Source organism: Chiloscyllium plagiosum, unplaced genomic scaffold (genome assembly GCF_037043375.1).
Source record: "Chiloscyllium plagiosum isolate Xiang-an unplaced genomic scaffold, Cpla_swu_hap1 HiC_scaffold_3, whole genome shotgun sequence".
NCBI lineage: Eukaryota > Metazoa > Chordata > Chondrichthyes > Orectolobiformes > Hemiscylliidae > Chiloscyllium > Chiloscyllium plagiosum.
The window spans coordinates 38,424,785-38,448,854 of NW_028270141.1; the positions used below are offsets into that span (position 1 = coordinate 38,424,785).

The window sequence follows — 24,070 nt, forward strand, 5'->3', positions numbered from 1 at the left end:
AGCAACTCCACTCAGATGTAAATAAGACGGTGGGTCATTACATACTGTAACGCTTCACAAGGAGTCACAGTTTATTGTTACTTTTTCTGATCCAGCCTTGAAACTTGCTCTCAAGAGCCTTTCTGTCATGGACTGTCACAGCGACTGCTCCTGTCATTGACCGATCATCCTTCTGTCCTGGGTTCACATTCCCCTTGTCTCTCAATCTACACTCCAGTCCTTACTCACAGGGACAGCTCCAGCTTTTCACCTGCAGTTCACTGTAGCAAATACCTAGTTTATCCCTCAGTTCTAACCTTCTCAGTTGTATAAAGATTTACTGCTTATGGGATTTTTCAATGCCCCCTCTCTCAGGTGTGCTGAAATGTTAATGTTCTCACGCTCATTCTAACCAAATCAGCCTTTATAGCTCTGCATTCATGACACAGTAAAATTAAAATTTTTACAGACCCTCAAAGTTAACTGCGATGGTTCCAAATCAAACATTTTGAATAACCAATCACAGACTCTGCAAGGAATCAATTCTTGACACTTGGTCTCCGGTCTAAACAAAAGCCGAAACAATGTATTCACTATATTGTAAAGTTAGCAGAGAAAAAATAATTAGAAAGACATCTGATTGGTCTATGTTAGATGGCTTGAACAATACAGAAAGTCAATCTTCTGACAGTCAGTTTAATAGTTTCAGTCATTGCAAAAGTCAAAGAGAAATATCAATACCAGCTCTGGTGAATGGGATAAGGGTTTGCCTCAGCAATAACAGCATCATAACCAGAGTGTTTTTGTATACAGGCAAATGCTGAAAGACATAAGAGTGACATTAGCTGAGAGTGTAAACTCATAATCATGATGAAGGTGGCAAGCTTGCATGGTTGTGTAAAAATAGGATCAGTTTTGTTTTAACTTCAGATCATTCAGAAATGACAGACTTCTTCTCAATGACAATAACTCTCCTTATGATGCAAAAAGATTTCTCAATATGGTTTCTGTTTCTCTCAAACGTTGTGGCATGGGGGTGGCATGGTGGCTCCGTGGTTAGCACTTCTGCCTCACAGCACCAGGGACCCGGGTTCAATTCCCACCTCTGGTGACTGTCCGTGTGGAGTTTGCACATTCTCCCCGTGTCTGCGTGGGTTTCCTCCGGTGCTCCAGTTTTCTCCCACAATCCAAAGATGTGCAGGTCAGGTGAATTGGCCATGCTAAATTGCCTGTAGTGTTAGGGTCATCAGTCAGAGGGTTATTCTTCAGAGGTTAAGTGTAGACTAGTTGGGCCAAATGGCCTGTTTCCACACTGAAGGGAATCGAATCAAATCATTCAATCTCATCTGGGAATGGGAATGGGGAAGTGAAAGTATGTAGCTATCGGCGTGCGGGAATGATTAAGGCTTATGAATAATGCTTACTATTCCAACTCTTCAGGTACATTTCAAAATGGTTATCGCTTACAGACAATGCATTCACTCCCAACTGTCTCTCATTTCTTTTTACCAATATGATTCCTGCTAAGGAGCAGATCACTTGAGTACTTGAGATATTTTGTGACACCAGATGGCATTGTTGGAAGAAACATGGAGCTTGGAAAACACCATGTTTGAAAGAAACATAAACCATATTGAGAAATCTTCTTGAATCACAAGCAGAGTTGTTGACATTGCGAAGAAGGTTAGCATTTATGAATGCACAAATAAAGACCAAATGTAATCACACACTTCTGGATTGTATCAGAAGCCAATTCAAAACGGTCCAAGGAGGAAAGATCTGTGTCAGCAAAGTTGGAGCCCTGAACTGAATTTCAGTCTCTCAAAAACATCGAGATTGATTTTGATCATTTTTCAGCAATCTTTCAATCCATGCCCAGGGAAATTTCAGAACCTTCTTAAACTCTTCCCTGAAATTCTTCTGAGTAGCTGCATAAATATATGTGTTTGTGCAGGAATTCAAATATTTTATCATCGCTCCACACTCAGCGGCGATAAATGCAGGAAGTGTACAGTCTCCTCGATAGTAAGCTGTGTTTGTTAGTTTTGACATTACAAAAGTCACATTTCCTGTCAGCCAAAACAATATAAAACTGCCTGATATAGTGAAGAGTAAAATGATGGATTTCCTTCTTTTCTCCATCTCTGAATGTCTCTCATTCTCAGGTGTGTGACCCCGGAGAGCTCCATGAGCTCTAGTGGCCACGACAACACATCGCACAGTCAAAGAATTTACCGAAATGATTAAGGTGAATGGGAGCCAAACACGCTAAACACTGTGAAACCAGGTGAACATGACACCAAATGTTGAGGAAAGAAAGGCAAAACTTCCCTCACAGCACCACCACATTTTGTTAATCACAAATCCATGTTCACATCCATATCAAACAGGAATATTCTTTATAAAGATCAAGATAGAGAATATTGTTATCACCATAGATGTTGTTCCCTTGGTGCAGTATTTTGCTTTCAACCTTGGTGGCAAATAATCATAAAGTGGTCAAATGTGAAAAAGACAGGGAGCCAAACAGACAAACAGGACTGACAACAGTCATGTAAACATTAAAGTGCACACAGAAGTGTGAGACAGGAACGAATATGGAAAATGATAACTCAAAATATAATACACCATCATATTGATGATCAAAACCAGTAGATTTGCTGTTGCCATGGCCATCATGTTGAGAGAGATACATTTTGAAAGACCACACTTTCCTTGGCAGAAAATTACTATTGTCATTAGGTTTGCTAAAGAAAAAGAAAGGAGAGATTATAAGTGCATCAATCTAAAATATTTTGTTGCAAGTAGACACCAATAAACATTCAAAGAATCAATTTATAATATTCAGCAAGAATGCATTTAATTGAAAATCAAAAACTCAGTGAGTTCACTCCATTCATGACTTACCAGGAAGTTACGGACAATAATTGGAATAATTCATTAGGTATGAGTATTTATAACTAGGCCAGCAAGTATTCCCCATTTCAAATTGAACAGCAAACATTTCAGAGTTCAATGCTTTTCTGAAGGTGTGGAATTAACTGTCAGCCAGACCTGATAATGATAAAAGATTTCCTTTTGTCAGGAAGATTAGTGAAATAGTTGGGATTTTTCTGAATAGAAAAATTACATTGGTTACATCATCAGTGTCCAGTTAGATTTCTTTATTCCATATATTTATTGAATTCAAATTTCCCCAGCTGCAATAGAGGGACTGAGACCCATGTTCCCAGACCAGTAGCCTAAAGTTTTAGTCTTCAAATCCAATGATATTGTCAGTATACCATCACCTCCAGTCACCATAGCATGAGGTAATGTTCATGTTGCAATGAATTAAAGCACAATGGGGGGTTGGGAATCTTTCAGAATCCAGCAGAGACCTCCAAATGTTGATAGAAATGAAAACAAAATGAGAACACTAAATTAACTGGCCATGATTATAATAACAGATGGTCTTCGACTTCCAAGAAATATCAAAGAAAGAGAGTAGCTAAACTATATGTTAACCACTCAGTACAAATCATAGCACAAATTATTATGGATACAGCAGAGATATTGAACAAATATTTTGCATTTGTCTTTAAAGTAGATATCACTGACTGGTTTCTCAAGCAATCCAAGGATTCCAGGAATGGGTGGGAAAGTGAAGCTGAAGCCAAAACTGTGGGTGGCATGGTGGCACAGTGGTTAGCACTGCTGCCTCACAGAGCCAGAAGTTTGGGTTCAATTCCTGCCTCAGTGTGGAGTTTGCACATTCTCCCCATATCTGCGTGGGTTTCCCCCGGGTGTTCTGGTTTCCTCCCACAGTCCAAAGATGTGCAGGTTAGGTGAATTGGCCATGCTAAATTGCCCGTAGTGTTAGGTGAAGGGGTAAATGTATGGGTAGGTGGCAGGTCAGTGTGGACTTGTTGGGCCGAAGGGCCTGTTTCTACACTGTAAGTGATCTAATCACTCTTGATTGTTTTGAGTGGCTGAATAGGCTCAAAGTGCAGTATTCCTGCTGCTATCTCTTATAATCTTATGAATCTAATATACATAGTTATGGAGATAAAGTTTGAGAGCATTTTAACCAATTACATGCAAATATCAATGTCACAATATGAACAAAGTTATTATTGAAGCCTCATGTGGAACACCTATCTACACATTCATGTTACATCCCTATGTTGGCACCAAATGACAGTTTAGTCCAAAAATACTGTCATTTGCTAAACTAAACTAAAATCCTTGCTCATAAACTTGCGCATTATAATATCTAGAAGCTTAAAAGATTCAAGAAATGTGGAAATCAAGAGTAAGAGATTCATGAGTTGGTCCCAACGACTACCAAAGTTATGACACAGTCACACAAGAAACATATCTCATTGTTGTATCTGAAAACAGGGAGAATATCTACACTGATTCACAACAAGCAGATTACAATAACTCACCAGGGACACCAACAACTGAGAGAATTGTGTAGTAACTCTCTTTCACAAGCAGAATAATTTGAAGTTGTTCCATTCTGAATTGTGTCCAAGCTGAAATGTGTGACTAGTGCATGGCTGATACACGGTCAGGGAATTCTCTACTTATTCACACATCAATCCCCCAGTGAATCAGACAGATTACATCATTAGTGACATTAACTGCAGCAATTTAACAAATAAACCCAAACCCTGTTTCTGTTTGTCTAACATTTCAGCAAAACAAAACATTTGGAAATGTTATTGACCAATTTGACAGAATGCATGCAATGAAGCAGCTTTTCACAAATATAGATTGGAATCTGTCACTGTTGTAGTGGTGCTTCTCTATTCATACAGAGTTGCTGGAGATAGGTTCTCAATACCTGTTATCCTGACTCTGCTCTTAATTCATCTGGAATGTCCCTTTCCTCCACTACCAAAAATTAGCATATTTTACCAGGATTAGTGGGATCATATATTTGCACCAGAGTTCAGTATGTTACTGCAGTACTGGTTAGACCTTACTTTGGCAGTAGTATTAACTATGCTATTCCAGTCAAAGTTGTATCTTGCATTAGCAGATATGTGTTTTTGTGGTACTAGTGGCAATCTAGCTGGACACTTGAGTTAACTGTGTTACTGCAGTTCTGTGATATCCAACATTGATACAAGAGTTGATTGTATTACTTCCAGTACTAGTAATACTCTACAGCGGCTTGAAAGTTAACCATGTTACTCCAATAATCATAGTACCTTACATTTATGCTAGAATTACTCATGTAATTGTGGAATTAATTTTAATTACATATTCTGGATTCAACCAAAGAACGAGCTAAATCCAAAATGGTAACATACCACAAATCAAAATTAATTAATGACTTCATAGCAGGCTCACTCGGAAGGATCAGTAACCATGAAATGATTGAGATTTGCATTAGCTTGTCAGAGAGAATTGTGGGTCTATGACTAGTATTTTAAAATTCAATGAGGATAACTGGAGATTATTTCTGGACCGTTGAACACAGGAGTCAAGACATTATGTTGAAGTTAAACAGGATGTTAGTGGGGCCTCTTTTGTAGTTCTGTGTCAAGTTTTGCTTCCACTATTATTAGAAGGATATTATTAATCTGGAGAGGGTTCAGAAGAGATATACCTGGATGTTACCAGGAATGGAAGGTCTGAGTTATAAGGAGAGGCCGTATAAACTAGATGGGATCGGACTATTTTCAATGGAGTGTCATGGATTGAGAAATGACCTCATAGGATTTCATAAAATCATGAGGGGGATGGATAAAGTGAATGGCAGGTGTTATTTCCTTCGGGTGGGTGATTTCAAGACTAGGCAGCATTTTGTTTCAGTGCGTGGAGAAAGATGTAAATAAGGCTTGAGAGCCAATCTTTTTTTACACAGTGTGTGGTGCATGTGTAGAATGAACTTCCAAAGGAAGTGGTGGATGTGGGTACAGTGGCAATGTTTAAAAGACATTTAGATAAGGACATAAATAAAAAATGTTTGGAGGGATATGGACTAGGAGTAAAAGAGATTCAAAAGTGGGCACTGGGGCAACTGGAAAATGGCACTGGAGAAGAAGTAATGGAGAACATGGAAATGGCAGAGGAACTGAAAAAGTATTCTGTGTCATTCTTCACAGTGTAAAATGCAAGTAACATCCAAATATTCAAGAGAGGTGGGGGGCAGGGATGAATATGGTGGCCATCACCAAGCAGAATTTGCTAGAAAAACTGAAAGGTCTGAAGGTGGATAAATCATCTGGATCAGATGGACTACATCCCAGCATACTGAAGGAGATAGCTGAGCAGAAACTGGAGGCATAAGTGATGAACTTACAGGTATTACTGCAGTCAAGGAAGGCCCCAGAGGACTGGAAAATCACTAATGTTTCTCCCTGTTTTAGAAGGGCTGTGTGGCAGAAAGAAGAGAGTGGGGGGAAAAGGGTCTTTGTCAGGATGGCAGCCAGTGACTAGTGGTGTTCTGCAAGGCTCAGTGTTCAGTTAACAACTTTTCACTTGATACAATAATGACTTAGATGAAGGAGTTGAGGACATTCTGGCTGAGTTTGCATATGATACAAAGATAGGTGGAGGAACAGGTAGTATTGAGGTGGTGGGGAGGTTGCAGAAGGACTTAGAAGGATAGGAAAGTGGCAAAGATGCAGCAGATTGAATACAATGTGAGAAGCGTGAAATCGTGAACTTCAGCAGGAAGAATTGAGGCAGGGACTATTTTCTAAATGGGGAGAAAATTCAGTAATCTGGAGTGCAAAGGGACTTGTCTTAGTCCAAGATAAATTTAAGAGAAATTTGCAGGTTGAGTCAGTAGTTCGGAAGGCAAATAAAATGTTTTGAAAGAACTAGAATATAAAAGCAGGGATGTACTTCTGAGGATTTATAAGGCTCTGGTTAGACCACATTTAGATTATTGTGAGCGATTTTTATCCCCATATCTGAGGAAGGATACATTGGACCTGGAGTGGTTCCAGGGAATGTTCATGAGAATGATCCCAGGAAAGAAAGGTTTAACATATGAGGAACATTTGAGGAATCTGGATCTGTACTCGATGTAGTTCAGAAGGATGGGGGTGGCGGGTGGGGGGGGGCGGGGGGGAGCGGGGGGAGTCTAATTTAAACTTACAGACACTGAATAGCCTGGACACAGTGGATGTTGGGAAGATATTTTCATTAGCAGGAGAGACTAGAAATGGAGGGAGCAACAGTAGAGTCATGGGAAGACCCTCCAGAACCGAGATGAGGAGAACACTCTTTAGCCAGAGAGTTATGAGTCCATGGAATTCATTACCCAGATCATTGAGTATATTTCAGGCAGAAACAAAATGGTTTTTGACTGTCAAGGAGATCAAAGATTTTGGGGAGAAGGGGTGTGAATGGGGTTGAGAAGCTTATCAGCAATGATTGAATGGCATAGCAGACCTGATCGGTTGATTTCTGCTCCGTTGTCTTCTCATCTAATGCTCTAAGTGCTGGGAGATGGGAATGCTTTAGTTTGGGAAACTTGGTCAGCATAGACTTGTTTAACCAAAGAGTCTGTTTCTGTGTTGTGTGACTTTATGATTCTATGAGTATATATTTTGAAGATTGAAAGTTACGGCCGACTCAAAACACTTGAGGTCTCAACCCTGGCTGGTGTCTAAACTCCCTTTGCAATACAAACCACACAAGTTCTGATTCCTCTCATTCTGCCTGTGGGTACTGGAAAGCAAAAGTGTTTGAAGGTGCACAAACCGTAAAAGCAAACATAACGAGTGATGCCATTCATCTATTTTTTCTTTTCCTCTCTTTAACTACGCAAGCTGTTCTGTATTCTCTAGTTAATTAGTATTTCCCTGCATATTGTTCTGTTAAGTTGAAATGATTCTTCCATTTTAGAAATTGAGGTCTGTCTAAAATCAATATTTATACATGTATGTAGCTGTACATCATTACATTTGAGGGAATTTATATGTTTTAGCAGAGCTGACCACCAATATGATGTTACCCAGGAAGAAATCACCAAGTCCTAATACAATCTGATTCGCGACCAATGGCAAAATTAAGAAATCGTTGGAGAGACACTGCAGGTCTAGCAGCATGTGGAGGTAGGAGGGTTAATGCAGCATTTCAGAGATTTTACTCCAACCAGTACCAGTCTGAAAGTTGGGCAGATGGGCAGGTTAAGATGGGGCCTTTTGTCAAGAATCTATATCTCTTAGGTGTAACACCCGAACAGGAGTCTCTCCTTAATGTCCCATTGTCAGTGCAAGAGTTGTAGGAGGCTGAGAAGCAGCTCCAAAGCCGAAAGGCGTCTGGTCCTGATGGACTTCCCAGTGAATTTCACAAGGAATTTATAAACATACTGTCAGGACTGATGCTCAGTATGTTCAATGATTTGCCCATTCGACTGGGACAACATATTCCTCCCAGAACAAGCCAAACGGAGACACGCACGAGAATTCCTCGAAGCATGGCATTCCAACCGGAACCCTATTATCAGAAAGATGGACTTGGACCCCATTTATTATCCCTGAGAAAAGGAACAGGAAATGAAATTGCCATAGGAAATGAAATCACCATAGGAAATGACATCACCAACCCAAAGAAACCCAAACATATAAATAGAAAGCAGGAATCATCAGCAATGCTGTGCCCGGAAGCTCACTGACGATGTTACCTGGTAGGGTGACGAAATATCTCAAAAGGAACCTTTCAGCTCAGCGAGCAAACCTACATCCAAGACGATTGTGTATAATTAATCTAGCACCCAGAGAGGAAGAGTTATGGACATATGAATATGCATAAACTAATGCTCTCATTGTTTAAGAGCTATTGTTTTGTCTCACTAAGCCATATTATTACTATCATTTATTCATTAGTGTCTAGTTGTTCATTGTTATTTATTTATTTATATAAGTATATCCACAATTAATGCACTTTCTCTTTGTACTGTTTTGAATTGTCTTGTTTTGGATTTGTTGCAATTTTTAAAATTCTGTTTCAACCAAAATATATATTAAAAAAGTGAAACTTCTGGAATTCAATTCCTTGAACAGTTTGAGTCAATGAGAATGTCAATTTAGTCTTGTTTGGGAATTATTAACAACAGAATGTCTGGGGAGTGGCTAAGTGGGTCCCTCAAGGACTTGGGATGTTCTGTGACACCGGAGGACATTTGAGAAGAAATGTAGAGCTTGGAAAAGACAACATTTTAGAGAAATAAAAGCCACACATTGAGGCATCTCATTAGAATTCCATGAATCATAAGCTGAGTTATTGTTACATTAAGACAGTGATCACTTAGAAATCAGTGAATAAAAACCAAATGTAAGCACAAGCCTATGAATTTTCAAAGGTTGTGAAAAGATTTGTAGCTCGGGTGCTCGTTGTTGTGGTTCTGTTCGCCAAGCTGGGAATTTGTGTTGCAGACGTTTTGTCCCCTGTCTAGGTGACATCCTCAGTGCTTGGGAGCCTCCTGTGAAGCGCTTCTGTGATCTTTCCTTTGGCATTTGTAGTGGTTTGAATCTGCCGCTTCCGGTTGTCAGTTCCTGATGCACACGGAGGAAAAAAACCCACCATTTCAACTGGGACAACACATCTATCCTGGGACAGGCTAAACAAAGACATGCCAGAGAATTCCTAGAGGCCTGGCACTCCAACCACAATGCCATAAACAAACACATAGATCTGGATACCATCTATCAACCCGTCAGAAAACAATCAGGAAATGACATCACCACAAACCCCAGGAACTCCATCCAGGACAAACATATAAATAGAAAGCAAGAGACAACAGCTTCGCTTCACTTGGAGGTCACCACTGATGATGTTATCCAGCCAGGTAATGAAACGTCTGGATATCAAACCTACAGCTCAGCGAGCAAACCTACACCCTAATTCTAGTCTCTCAAACAAGGTCCAGGTTGATGCTGTTTCTTTTTCAACGATCGCTCAATCAATGCCCAGGGAAATTTCAGCACCCTTTTAACTCTTCCCCGAAATTCATCTGGGTAGCTGCATAAATACATGTGTTTGAGCAGGAATTCAAATGATTTATCATCGCTCCGCACTCAGTGGCAGTGTACGCAGGGGATGTACGGTTTCCTCAATAGTAAGTTGTGTTTGTTAGTTTTGTTGTTACAAAGCTCACATTTGCTGTCAGCCACAACAATATAAAACTGCCCGATATGGTGAAGAGTAAAATGATGGATTTCCTTCGGTTCTCCATCTCTGAATCTCTCTCATTCTCATGTGTGTGACCCCGGAGAGCTCTACGGGCTCTTGTGGCCATTACAACACATCTCACTGTCAAAGAATTTAACAAAATGATTAAGGTAAATGGAAGCCAAACATGCCAAATGCCGTGAAACCAGATGGACACTACACCAAAAGTTGAGGAAAAAAAACCAAATTTCCACCACAGCCCCAACCCATTTGGTTAATTACGTGATCATGTTCATATGCAAACCAAACAGTGATGTTTTTTACAAAGATCAGGATAGAGAATGTTGTTATAACCATAGATGCTGTTCTCGTGGTGCAGTATTTTGCTTTCAACTCCTGGTGGCAGATAATTTTAAAACGGTAAAATGTGAAAGAGACAGTGAACCAAATGGACAAATCAAGGCTGACAACAGTCATGTATAAAATGAAAGTGCACACAGGAGTGTGAGACAGGAATGAATGTGGAAAATGATAACTGAAAATATAATATACCATTACATTGTTGATCAAAACCAATATATTTGCGGCTGCCACGGCCATCATGTAGAGAGAGATGCACTTTGAAAACCACATTTTCCCTGCAACAGAATTATAATTGTTATTAGGTTCACTGCAAGAAAGCAAAAGACGAGAGTATAAATACTGTGATCTAAAATAAACAATAATAAACAATAAGAATACAGTCCATTGAAAATCAAAACTCAGTATGTAACCTCTATCCACAACTTATCCAGGAAGTTACAGACAGTGATTTTATTCATTCATCAGGTTTGGGCCTTTCTAACTGGGCCAGTGAGTATTTCCCATTTTAAATTGACCAGAGAACATTTCAGAGTTCACCATTTTACTGTGAGGTGTGGAGTCAATGTCGGCTAGATCCAATAATGATGGACAATTTCCTTTTCTGTGGTGAGTTAGTGAAATAGATGGGAATTTTATTTTTTAAAAATGACATTGGTTATATGGTCACTATTAGGTTCACTTTTTAAATCAATGGTTATTTATTAAATTCAGATTTTCCCAGCTGCCATGGTGCCATAGAGAGCCATGACCCTGCAACATTAGCATGAGATTTTGGATTACGAATTGAATCATATTGTCAGTGTACCATCACCACCATAAGTGTAGCATGAGGTTATGTCAGTGTTACAATGAACTAAAGCACAATATCGTATTGGGAATCTGTTAATATCCAGCTGAGCCCACCAAAAGTTGATAAGAATAGACAAAACCACCATATGCAAGTTAACAGACCATGAATATAAAACCAGATGCTCATGGCCTCTGCAAGAAAGCACCATTCAAACTAATATAGATATGACCAAATGACATAGATATTGAAAAAATATTTTGGTCTGTCTTTACAAGAAATTTTTCATACCATAAATCAGGAAGAATCTAGTGCCTATTAAGAGTAAAGAAATTAAACAAATTAATATCATCTGGGCAACCTTAAGGAAGTAGAATTAGGGCTTGCTGAGTCAAGGGTAGTAACATGGATAGAGGATTAGGTATGCACAGTGTCACCACTGGTTCACCTGTTTTAAATTCAGGTTATTTATTGAATTCAAATTTCTCCACCTGGGGAAGGAAGAGTAAGAAAAAATGGTGCATTTTTATGTTGGCAGATCACGACAAGTTGAGTGCTGCAAGAATCAGCGCCTTCACCTCAGGGATTTACAGACTACATTAAAAAGTGTTAGGGAGTAATGTATCTAAGTCTGTTGACAAATCAAAGTAGGGTGGTTATGTCAGTTACAAGAAGAATTCAGGGAAGCTGCAGAGAAACTAAGACAAGTCAATTGAGTGGACAACACCATTGCAGTTGGAGTATTAAGAGGGAAAGTTTGAGGTCACAAGAATAGAAATTCTGAATATTTGTTTAAAAGGCATGAAATTTTCAGAGAGACCTGTATGTATATGTACAAAAGAAAACACACAAAGTCAGTCAAAGTGAAATAGTTTTGATATTGGAAAGGTGGAGTGAATTTGGCCGATATCCCCCAAAGTTTAGTAGAATGGGCAGATTGTTTGATAAAACATTCAAGATTCTGAAGGGAGTTATCCGTGATCAATAGATATTGGAAGGTATTCCCATTGACTGGGCAATCTAGTATATATGAACACAATCTCAGATACGGAGCACAATAATTTCAGAACCAGGTGAAAAATAGCTTCATCAAAGGATTGACGATTTATGGAAGTTTGTATTCCACAAGAGTGTAGATATTCTATCACTGACTGAACAAGGTAGATTTTTGGTTTCTCAGGCAACCTAAGGATGTAGGGAATGATTGGAAAGTGGAATTGAAATGCAAGATCAGTTATGCTCACTTTGATTGGGTGAACAGGCTCAAAGGGCAGTATGGTAAGGTCCTGCTCCTATCTCTTGTGTTCTTATTAATCTAATTTCAACAAACTTTGAGCCATAGGTTACAAGCATTTTACCTGATTCCATGCAAACATCAACACAGCAGTGTGAGAAAAAATCTTTATTGTAGCCATCATGTGGAAAATCTGCCCACACATTCATCTTACAGCTCTATGTTGGCACTAAATGACAGGCTGGTCCAACAATCCCAGCATTCATTGACCTAAACTAAAATCTGTGTGCACAAACATGCCCATTATAACATCTATAAGATTATTAGATTAAAGAAACATGGAAAATGAGAGCAAGAGGTTCATGAGTTGGTTCCAATAACTATTAAAGGTGTAACACAATCACACAGAAAATGCATCACATCATTGAACATGGAGGGAGAACAGGGAGTATATTTATCCTGATTCACAACAAGCCAATTACAGCAACTCACCAGGGACACCAATAGCTGAGAGAAATGGGTAGTAACTCTCTTTTACAAGCAGAATAATTGGAGGCTGCTCCATTCTGAATAGTGTCCAAACTGAAAGTGTGTGACTAGAGCATGGCTGATACATGGGCAGGGAATTCTCTATTTATTCACACATCAACCCTCCAGTGAGTCAGACACATTACATCACATGGGGCATTAGCCTCAGTGGTTAAAAAAAACTCAAATTCCTTTCTATTTGTCAAATGTTGTAGCAGATAAAACATTTGAAAGTGCAATTCAGAAATATGACAGAGCACCTGCAAAGCAACAGCTTTTCACAAATATGAATTGGAATCTGGAATTATTGTGATGGTACCGTCTCTATTCATACAGGATTGCTGGAGACAGATCCCCAATGGCTGTCACCCTGACTCTGCTCTTGACTTATCTGTAATGTCCCAATCTTTCACTCCCACAATTGAGCATATTCTACCAGGATTAGTGGTAACATATATTTATACTGATTCACAACAAGCAGATTACAGCAACTCACCAGGGCACTACTAGAGGTCACTATATTACTGCAATATTAGTTATACCTTACTTTGGCAGTAATATTAACTGTATTACTTCAGTACAAATGATACCTTACATTTCCACTTGAATCGCTCATCAAGCAGCACATTGGTTGGCGCTCAGGCCAGGGACTTCAGTTCAATTCCACCCTCAGGTGACTGTCTGTGTGGAGTTTGTACATTCTCCCTGTCTGCATGGGTTTCCTCCCACAGTCACAAAGGTGTGCAGGACAGGTAAATTGGCTGTGCTAAATCACCCATAGTGTTGATGGATGTGTAGGTTAGGTGTGTTCGCCATGGGTGATGCTGGAATGGGGTGAGAGATGTGTCTGTGTGGGATGCTCTTTGGAGGGTTGGCGTTAAGTTGTTAGGCCAAATGGCCTGTTTGCACACTGGAGGAATTCTATGATGTTACTATGCGACTAATTTTACTGGATTCAATCAAAGAACAGGCTGAAACAGACATGGAATTATCCAACAAATTAGAATTAATTAATGACTTAATAGGAGGGATGATTTGAGGCAGCATTGGCCATAAAATGATTGAAATTTGCATTCAGTTGAGAGAGAGAATTGTGCAACCAAGACATGAATGAGGACAACATGAGATCATACTCAGACCTTTCAGTACAGCAGTTGGAACATTATGTTCAGGTTGTACAGGAAGTTGGTGAGGCCACTTTTGGAGTACTATGTCCTATTCCGTTTGCAATCTTATACAAAGGACATTGTTAAACTGGAGAGGGTTCAGAGCAGATGTGCAGGATGTTGCTGGGAATGGAATGTTATAAGGAGAGCATTGATGTGTGCAAGTTTGAATGGTGACCTTGCAGAGGTTCATAAAATCATGTGGGGTAGAGATAAGGTGAATGACAGACGTGTGTCCTGAGGGGCGGGGAAATCAAGATTGGGGGCATGATTTTTTTATGTGGAGGAGAAAGATTCGGATATGATGAGAGGCTATTATTATAGACAGAGGAAGTTTAGTCTGTCTAAAATAAATTCATGTATGGAATGAACATCCAGAGGAAGTGGTAGATGTGGGTACAGTTAAAGCTTTTACAAGACATTTAGATAAGTACACGAATAAGGTTGTGTGGAGGGATGTGTGTCAAGCCCAGACAGGTGGAACATGTTCAGTTTGGGAAATTTATTGGCTTTGACTGGTTGTACCCAAAGGATCTTTTTCCATGTTGTGTGACTCTCTGATTCTATGACTCTATGATTCTTACTAGATTGGAAGTTATGACCAGCTCAGCACACTGTGGAACACAACATTGGCTACTGTCTGAGCTTCCATTGCAATTCAAAATACACAAGTTCTGATTTCTTTCATTCTTGCTGTGGACAGAAGAATGCAAAGGTGTTTGTAGCTGCATGAACTGTGAAAGCAAACACAACAAGTGAGGTAATTCATCAATTCATCATTTTCCCCTCATTAACACTGCAAGCAGTTCTGTTTTCTCCAATTAATTGTTATATCTTGAATTAAATTAACATTTAGGTTTAACAACCTGTTCAGTCATGACAACTGGAATGTCATTGGTGACCATACTGTTGCTACATAAACGAGAAGGGATTCTTTAATTTTAGGAAGTAACATTTTAATGTAATTAATATTTATTTATGTGTGTAGATGTAATTTGTTACATGTGAAGCAATTCACATATTACACCTGATCTGCCCACCAAGGAAGTTACCAAGGAAGAGATCACCAAGTTATATCACAATGTGATTAGGGACTAGTAACAAAAATAGAAATTGCTGAAAAGACTTAGCAGGTCTGGCAGCAAGCGTAGGAAGATAGCCGAGTTAACTTTTCAAGTCCAGTGACACTTCATCAGAACTGTTAGTGGTTTTGAAAATGTGGCATTTATACTGAAGCTGATCTGGGAGGGCAGGTGAAGGGGAGAGGTGAGTGGATATGTGGAGACAGAGCTCAGAGGGAGAGAAATACAAACAGGGGTGGTAAATAAGGAGATCATGGATGGTAGGCCAGGGCAGAAGACAATCTGAATAAGTGATAACAAGAACCAACAGTGAGAAAATGGGTTAGCTGCACTGAAAGCACACAAAGAAATAATGGGCCTTGGAGAGTGTGGGATTGGTGGCTGTGCTAACAACAGTCCATTTCATAATAGGAAAAGAACCATGGAGGGATGGAATCAGACAGTAAAGATATGAACTCGACATCACGTCTAAGAGCCTGTGGGGTGTCATAGTGAATAATAAGAGATTGAGCTCCAAGCATGTGCTGAGCTTCACTGGATTACGAAACTCAGCCTGAGATGGAAGTGCTGGCCAGCAAACACGGTGGTGTGTTCAAGTGACAAGAAACTGGAAACACAGGGTCAATATCCAGCATCTTCAATTCTGTGTTTCATTTTATGGAACAGCAAACTTGACTTGTACAGTGAACACTGCATTTACTAAGAGAATAAAGTCATAAGGTACCATGGCCTTGAACAAATGTAGCAGTTCACTCTACAACATGAGCATGAATGCAGTCTACAGTCTATTACAACTTATTTCTAACATCCCAAATTGAAATGTGGTTCACATGGGTAATATCCTGCGATTGAACACATCACAACGCACATCACACAGAAACTGCTTCCAGGACAGATCCCATGGATATCACAGCAACTCCACTCAGTGGTGCACAACAAAGTGGGTCATCAAATATCATTAAACTTCACAATGATTCACAATGTTATTTTAAAAGCCTTTCTCTCATCGACAGTCACAACAACTGCCCCTTTCATTGACTGATCATCCTTCAGTCCTGGGTTCACATTCCCTTGTCTCTGAATCTACATTCCAGTCCTTACTCACAGAAAGACAGCTGCAGCTTTTCACCTGCAGCTCGCTGCATCAAATGCCTGGTTTCTCCCTCAGTTCTAATCTTCTCTGTTTATGAAGCAATTGGAGCTTAGGGGATTTTTCTATGCGCTCCCCCTCCCCCCCCAAACTCTCATTGTGCTGACATGTTAATGTTCTCAGGCTTCTTCACCTGAGCAACACCACCTCCCCCACACAGCTTCCCACCAACCCAATCCAGAAACTCCCCCTCCCAATTTGTCAGCTCCTCGAGACTCCTCCTGAGTCCTGACTTCACAGAGTTAGCCAATTGCTCTTGACTTCTTCCCTGCAGGACAGCTAAAACTCCACACTCCAAAGACAGAGTCTGCCCCTCTTTCTGTCCAACTAAACTGTGACCCTGGAACTGCTTCTCAGTGACCCCTGGAGTGTCCTTAGTGACCCATTGAAAACCTTGCAACGAGCCCCTCCACAATTGCATGACATGGAGATAGAGAGCCGAACCAAACCAACCTCTCCACCTCCGCATTCACAACACAGTGACATCAAAATCTTCAAAGATCCTTAAAGTTAAGTGCAATGGTTCCTAACCAGACTTTTTGAATAACTTATCCCATACTCTGCAAGTAATCAATTCTTGACACCAAGTTTTGAGCTTAAACAAGTCTGAGCAATTTATTCACAATATCATAATGTGAGCAGAACAAAATTAAATAACAAAGTCATCTAATTGATCGACGTGAGAGAGCTCTAACATTTTTGATTAGATACAAAGATTCAGTCTTGTGGCGTTCAATTCCTTCCGCAGTTTCAGTTGTCAAGAAAGTCAAACAGAGTGTCTACTTAGTCTTGTTTGGGAAATATTACCAACAACATACAGCCTTTGTTTTCAGCCCCATTCATGCAAAAGGCAGACAGACAAGTAAACATGGTCACGGTACAAAACAAAAACTTATGTTATAAAACTGGCCTGATTACTAAAGTGTTTTTTATGATGCATTGTTCTACAGGCATAGATAATACGTTCTTGATTGATTTTCTGAAGATATCGATCAGGGTCACATTTAGAGTTCACTCATTTAGAGGCAGTACTACTTATGAGTTAGTTTTCTTTCTCTGAACTTCCAAGAGATGCTCCAGGGGTTTAGACAGGGAGCTTTCAAACCTTCATGCTGTAGCATCAACAGCCAGATTCCTTCTATTACAGAAAACATCATCCAAAACCCAAGTTACACTCTGCAGACTCCCTAAAATGAAACAAAGATGACGTTCTGATGCAGAGTCACCAGACGTGAAATGTTGACTTTGCTTTCTTCCCACTCCGGCTGCCAGGCCTGGAGAGATTCACCCGCAATGTCTGTATTTATTCCTAACCATTCCCTGAGACTGACTGTTTCCCTCACCAGGTTCTCGTTGCCATTCAAATCTATCATCTGCTTCATCATGACATATTTTACCAGACTTGCTAGAATCAATTTCCAGGTACTGACCTCACGAATAATCAATGCCTGCTATCTGTTTTATCATAATGCTCTTCCCCAGTAAGGAAGCATCTGCAGAACGTTTTGATCCGGAGCAAAACAGCTATGCAATTAACTTCCAAGCCTAGCCTCACAAGCAAACTAGAGTTGTTTGGTCAGTTTTCCTTTTGGTGCAAACTGTACCTCAAAGTCCAAAAGTCAACTTTAGTTCACAGTTTGCAGTTCACTGCTCCAAACCAAAATTGACGAAGGAATAAAAATAATGACAAAGCTGAAGGGCTGTAGAATTATCAAGATAATAGAGAATGTCATTCTTCTGGCATTTTGATCCTTTAACAGTTTCAGTAGTGTCAAAGAGAATAGTAACATAGTCTTCTTTGGGAAATAGATATAACTATTCTCGGGAATGCTGTCGCATTTGTATAAGCAATAACTGCATCATAATCAGAGTTCCTTGGTCAGAGACAAATGCCAAAAGGTCTAAGTGTGACGGCAGTTAGACATGCAGACTATATTTTTATAAAGAAGGGTCCAATGTTTAATGGTTGTGTATGAATAGGATCAATTTTCCTTTAACGTCAGATCATTCTCTTCGGTCTGGAGGATTGCAAGTGAAAATATGGAGGTCTCAGAGGGTGGGAGCAGTAAGGCTTATCAAGTAAGGCACAGTCTTCCAATTCATCTGGTAGAACTCAAATGATGCTAAAGTAAACCCAGTACATTCATTCCCAACTATGCCCAGTACAGAGTTTCAACTGCTTTTTCCATCTGGGAAGTAGGTCACTCAAAGACTTGGATGTTTTATGACACTAGAGAACATTCACAAAGAAATGTAGAGCTTGGAGTCACAAAGTTGAAATGAAATGAAAGAAACACATTGAGGGGTCTCATTAGAATTCGATGAATCATAAGCTGGGTTATTGACACTGCTTAGAAGGTTATCATTAGAAATCTACAAACATAGACCAAATATAATCACACACCTCTGGATTGTTTCAGAAGCCAACTTAAAATGGCCGAAGGAAAAAAAAATTATCCTGAGCAAGGTGGGAGCAGAATCAGAATTCTAGTCTCTCAAACAAGGTTTAGATTTATTTTGCTCATTTTCAACAATCTTTCAATCAGTGCCCAGGGAAGTTTCAGCACCTTCTTAAACTCTTGCCTGAAATTCCTCTGGGTAGCTGCATAAATACATGTGTTTGTGCAGGAATTCAAATGTCGCAGCATTGCTCCGGACTCAATGGCAATATATGCAGGTGATGTACGGTCTCCTCGATAGTAAGTTGTGTTCGTTAATTTTGTTGTTATAAAGGTCACATTCCCTGTCAGCCAAAACAATATAAAACTGCCTGATATCGTGAAGAGTAAAATGATGGATTTCCTTCGGTTCTCCATCTCTGAATCTCTCTCATTCTCATGTGTGTGACCCCGGAGAGCTCTACGGGCTCTTGTGGCCACTAGAATATATCTCACTGTCAAAGAATTTAACAAAATGATTAAGGTGAATGGGAGCCAAACACGCCAAATGCTGTGAAACCAGATGAACGTGACACCAAAGGTTGAGGAGAAAAACTTCAAACTTCCCCGACAACCCCACCGCATTTTGTTAATTACGTGTTCATGTTCACGTGCAAACCAAACAGTAATGTTCTTTATAAAGATCAGGATAGAGAATGTTGTTAATACCACAGATGCTGTTCTCTTGGTGCAGTATTTTGCTTTCAACCTCTGGTGGCAGATAATTATAAAACGGTCAAATGTGAAAGAGACAGTGAACCAAACAGTCAAATCAAGGTTGACAATGGCCATGTACAAAATGAAAGTGCACACAGGAGTGTGAGACAGGAATGAATGTGGAAAATGATAACTCAAAATATAATATACCATTGTGTTGTTGGTCAAGACCAGTAGATTTGCTGTTGCCATGGCCACCATGTAGATAGAGATACATGGGGAAAGACCACACTTTCCTTGTAATAGAATAACCATTGTTATTAGGTTCACTGTAAGAAAGAGAAAGGAGATATTATAAGTATCGCTTGCTCCAAGATATTGTTGAAATAAACAATAAGAAATACTTGAAGAATCAATTAACAATGTTCAACAAGAATATATTCCACTGAAAAGCAAAGCTCAGCAAGTAAGCTTCATTCATGAATTACCGAGGACATTAAGGGCAGTCATTTTAATCATTCATTTGATGCAGTGATTCCTAACGAAGCCAGCAAGTTTTCCCCATTTCAAATTGGCCAGAGAACATTTCAAAGTTTACTATTTTGCTGTGGGCATGGAGTAATGTCGGCCAGACGTAATAAAGCTGATGCATTCCTTTTCTCAGTAAGATTAGTGAAATAGATGGAGTTTTTATTTTTAAAAATGACATTGCTAAGATGGTTAACATTTGGTTCGCTTTTTAAAAAAAATCAGGTATGTATTAAATTTCCAATTTTTCCATCTGCCATGATGGAATCAAGAATAATGTCCCCTTAAAACAGGTTTTGGATATGTAGTCTCATAATATTGCCATTATCTCATCACCTCCATGGAGCATAGCATGAGGTAATGTTCATGTTCCAATGAATTAAAGCACAATGGAGGATTGGGAATCTTTTAGATTAAGTGGCAGAGGCCACCCAAGTTGATAAAAATGGAAAAACACTAAATACGAAAGAAAACTGGCTATGGCGAAATAACAGATGGTCAGGACCACAAAGGGATATCAAAAAAAAGATTAGCTAAACTATATGCCATCCACTTAGTGAAAATCGCAGGACAAATTATTATGGACATGAGCAAATGCCGAAGTATTAAACAAATATTTTTTGTCTGTTTTTACAGAAAATGTTTTCTACCCAAATAATGAGTCACCTCAGGCTTATTAACAGTACGGAAATTGCACAAGGTAATATCAGGTGGAGAACTGTGAGGAAGTTAAACTCGGGCTCATTAAGTCAAGAATAACACTTTGACATGGACAGAGGAATGGGTCTGAACAGGAAGGGATACAAAGAGCGAATGGAGCATTTTTACATTGACAGACCATGACAAGTTGAGCTGTACAAACATCTGTGCCTTAGCCTCAGCTGTTAACCGACTCCAGTAAAAGAGTAATGTATCTAAGTCTGTTGACAATATAAACCTGTGTGGGAATGTAAGTTCCAAGGAAAAGTCAGAAAAGCTGCACAGAGACCAAGACAAATTCATTGAGAAGACAATGACATGGCAGGTGGAGTATTAAGCGTGGAAGTTTGAGGTTATTGATCTTAGTCATAACAATAGAAATTCTGAGTATTTGTTTAAAAGGCATGAAACCTGTAATGTTTAGAGAGACCTGAATGCACTTGTACAAGAAACACAGAGAGTTGGAAAAGTGAAGTACTGTGCATAATGGAAAGACGGACTAAATTTGGTTGACATCACCGCAAGGTTAGAAAAATGAGAGGTTATTTCTTGAAAATTTTGAGATTAGATTCGATTCCCTCCAGTATGGAAACAGGCCATTTGGCCAAACCAATCATCCAAAGAGTAACCCAGCCAGACTCATCCCCCCAACTTATACTTAGCCCTGACTAATGCACCTAACACTATGGACAATGTAGCATGGCCAATTCACCTGACCTGCACATCCTTGGATTGTGTGAGGAAACCAGAGTACGAGGAGGGGGCTGACGCAGACACGGGAAAAATGTGCCGACTCCACCTAGACTGTTGCCCGAGGCGGGAGTTGTAACTGGGTCCCTGGCACTGTGAGGCAGCAGTGCTCACCACTGAACTACCATGCTGCCCACAGTCTTAACCAATAGATACTAATGTAAACATAAAAAGAGATACAGGGTGACAGCTTTTTACTCAATCCCAAGCAAATATCAACATTGTAATGTGAGACAAAAGTATTCTTGAAGCCATCACATGGGAAATCTACCTGTGCATTTATACTATCATGCTATGTTCGCACTAAATGACCAAATAGTCTAAAAATGCTGGCATGAACTGAACTACACTAAAATTCTTTTACACAAACGTGCAAATTACAACATCCATAATATTATCAAATTAATGTTAAAAACAAGAGCAAGCAGCTCATGAGTTGGTTCCAACAGCTGTCACGCAAAATGTATTACATTATTGACCAACCAGGAGGACAGGGAAAATATTTATACTGATTCGTAACCAGCAGATTACAATAACTCACCAGGAATACCAACAGCTGACAGAATCGGATAGAAACTCTCTTTTACAAGCAGAATAATTGGAGGTTGCTCCATTCTGAATTGTGTCCAAGCTGCAAGTGTGTGATAAATGCATGGCTGATACATGAGCAGGGAATTCTCTATTTATTCACACATCAATCCTCCAATGAGTCAGATACATTACTTCATTAGGGACATTAGCTACAGCCATTTAACAAATAAACTCAAATCCTTAAAAATGCTCGGAAATGCTATTTAGTAATTCTACCAAACACCTGCAATGAACCAACTTTTCACAAGTACAGATTGGAATCTGTCAGTTCTGTGGTGGTACTGTCTCTATCCATACAGGATTGCTGGAGACTGATTCCCAACAGCTTTCACCCTGACTCTGCTCTTGATTCATCTGTAATGTCCCATTCCTCCACTACCAAAAGTGAGCATATTCGACCAGGATTAGTGGCATCATACATTTACACTAGAGTTCAATATGTTACAGTAATACGCGTTCTAACTTATTTTGACAGTAACATTAATCGTGTCAGTTCATTGTAAGTTGTATCTCACTTTGGCAAGACTGTACTATTCTGGGTCTTGTGGCAACCTCCCTTGATACATGTGCTAACTGTGTTACTCTCATGACATCTGACATTGATACTGGTGCTGAACATGTTACTTCAAGTACTAATGATACCCCACAGTAACTTGAGAGTTCACCATGTTTCTATGTTTCTCCAGTACTAAAGGTACCTTACATTTACACGAGAATTACTTGTGTGATTAAGGGACTAATTTTACTTACACATTCTGGATTCAAACAAAGAAAAGGCAAAACCAAACATGGTACCATATAGCAAATTAGCATTAAGTAATGACTTCATAGGAGGGACAGCATGAAGCAGCAGTGACCATAATATTTTTGTATTTTGCATTAGTTTGAGGGAGAGAAACTTTGATTCAAGACTTGCATGAAAAATTTCAATGATAACTAGAGATCATACTCAGACCTTTGAATATCAGAGTTGAGACATTCAGTTGAGGCTGTCTAGGACATTGATGAGTTGTGTACAGAGGGTTGTGTACAGTTCTGGTCAAACTGTCAGAAGGATATTACTGAGGGGGTTCAGAAGAGATTTACAGGATGTTACCTGGAATGGAAGGTTTGAATCATAAGGAGAGCTGGAGAGGCTGAATAGGTTGGGATTGTTTCATATTGCAGTGTAGTACTTTGTGAGTTGACTTTATAGAGGTTTATAATATCATGAGGGGTATAGATAAGGTGAAGGCAGATGTCTTTTCCCCAGGCTGGATGACTTCACGACTAGGGGGCATAGATTTTAGGTGAGAGGAGAAAGATTTAATAAGAAATTAGGGGCAATTTTTTTACACAGTGCGTGATGCATATGTGGAGTGAATTTCCAGAGTAAGTGGTGGATGTGGGTACAGTTAAAAAGTTCAAAGACATTTAAATACGCAAATGAGTAAGTAATGTTTGGAGGGATATGGGCCAAGCGCAGGCAGGAGAGAGTAGTTTAATTTGAGAAACTTGGTCAGCATGGACGGTTGAACTAAAATGAGTGTTTCCCTGCTGGATGCCTCTATGATTCTCTCACTCTATGATTCTTGTTAGATTGGTTACTACGGCCAGCTCAGTACAGTTGGGAATTCAATCGCGGCTGGTGTCTAAGCTTCCATTTCAATCCAAGCCACACAAGTCCCGACTCCTGTCGTCCTGGCTGTGGATGCAAAGGTATTTTTAGATGTGTGAACTGTAAAAGCAAACACAATAAGTGATATAATTCATTTGTTCTTACGTGTCCCCTCCTGACAATTATAAACTGATCTATTGTCTCTAGTTATTCGGTGTGTCGCTGAAGTAAGATTAACTTTTCAGTTTAACAACATGTTAAGTCATGAGAACTGGAATGTCATTGCTGGTGACAATGTTGTTCTGTGAAGGAGAAGGATTCTTTAATTTTAGAAAGTAATGTTTGTCTATAATCAATATTCCTGCAAAATGTAATTTGTTACATGTAAAGCAATTGGCA

General features: G+C 39.5%; 1 protein-coding gene across 1 annotated transcript; it reads right to left on the reverse strand.

The window, feature by feature from the left end:
• Positions 1-18,906: 18,906 nt before the first annotated feature.
• LOC148150562 (putative G protein-coupled receptor 139) lies at positions 18,907-22,097 on the reverse strand. The gene is made up of 2 exons (XM_087975828.1): positions 22,025-22,097; positions 18,907-19,835 (listed from the first exon to the last, which is right to left on the reverse strand). Exons 1-2 carry the CDS (start codon positions 22,095-22,097, stop codon positions 18,907-18,909), a joined length of 1,002 nt encoding a protein of 333 aa, XP_087831954.1.
• Between the last annotated feature and the right edge of the window lie 1,973 nt (positions 22,098-24,070).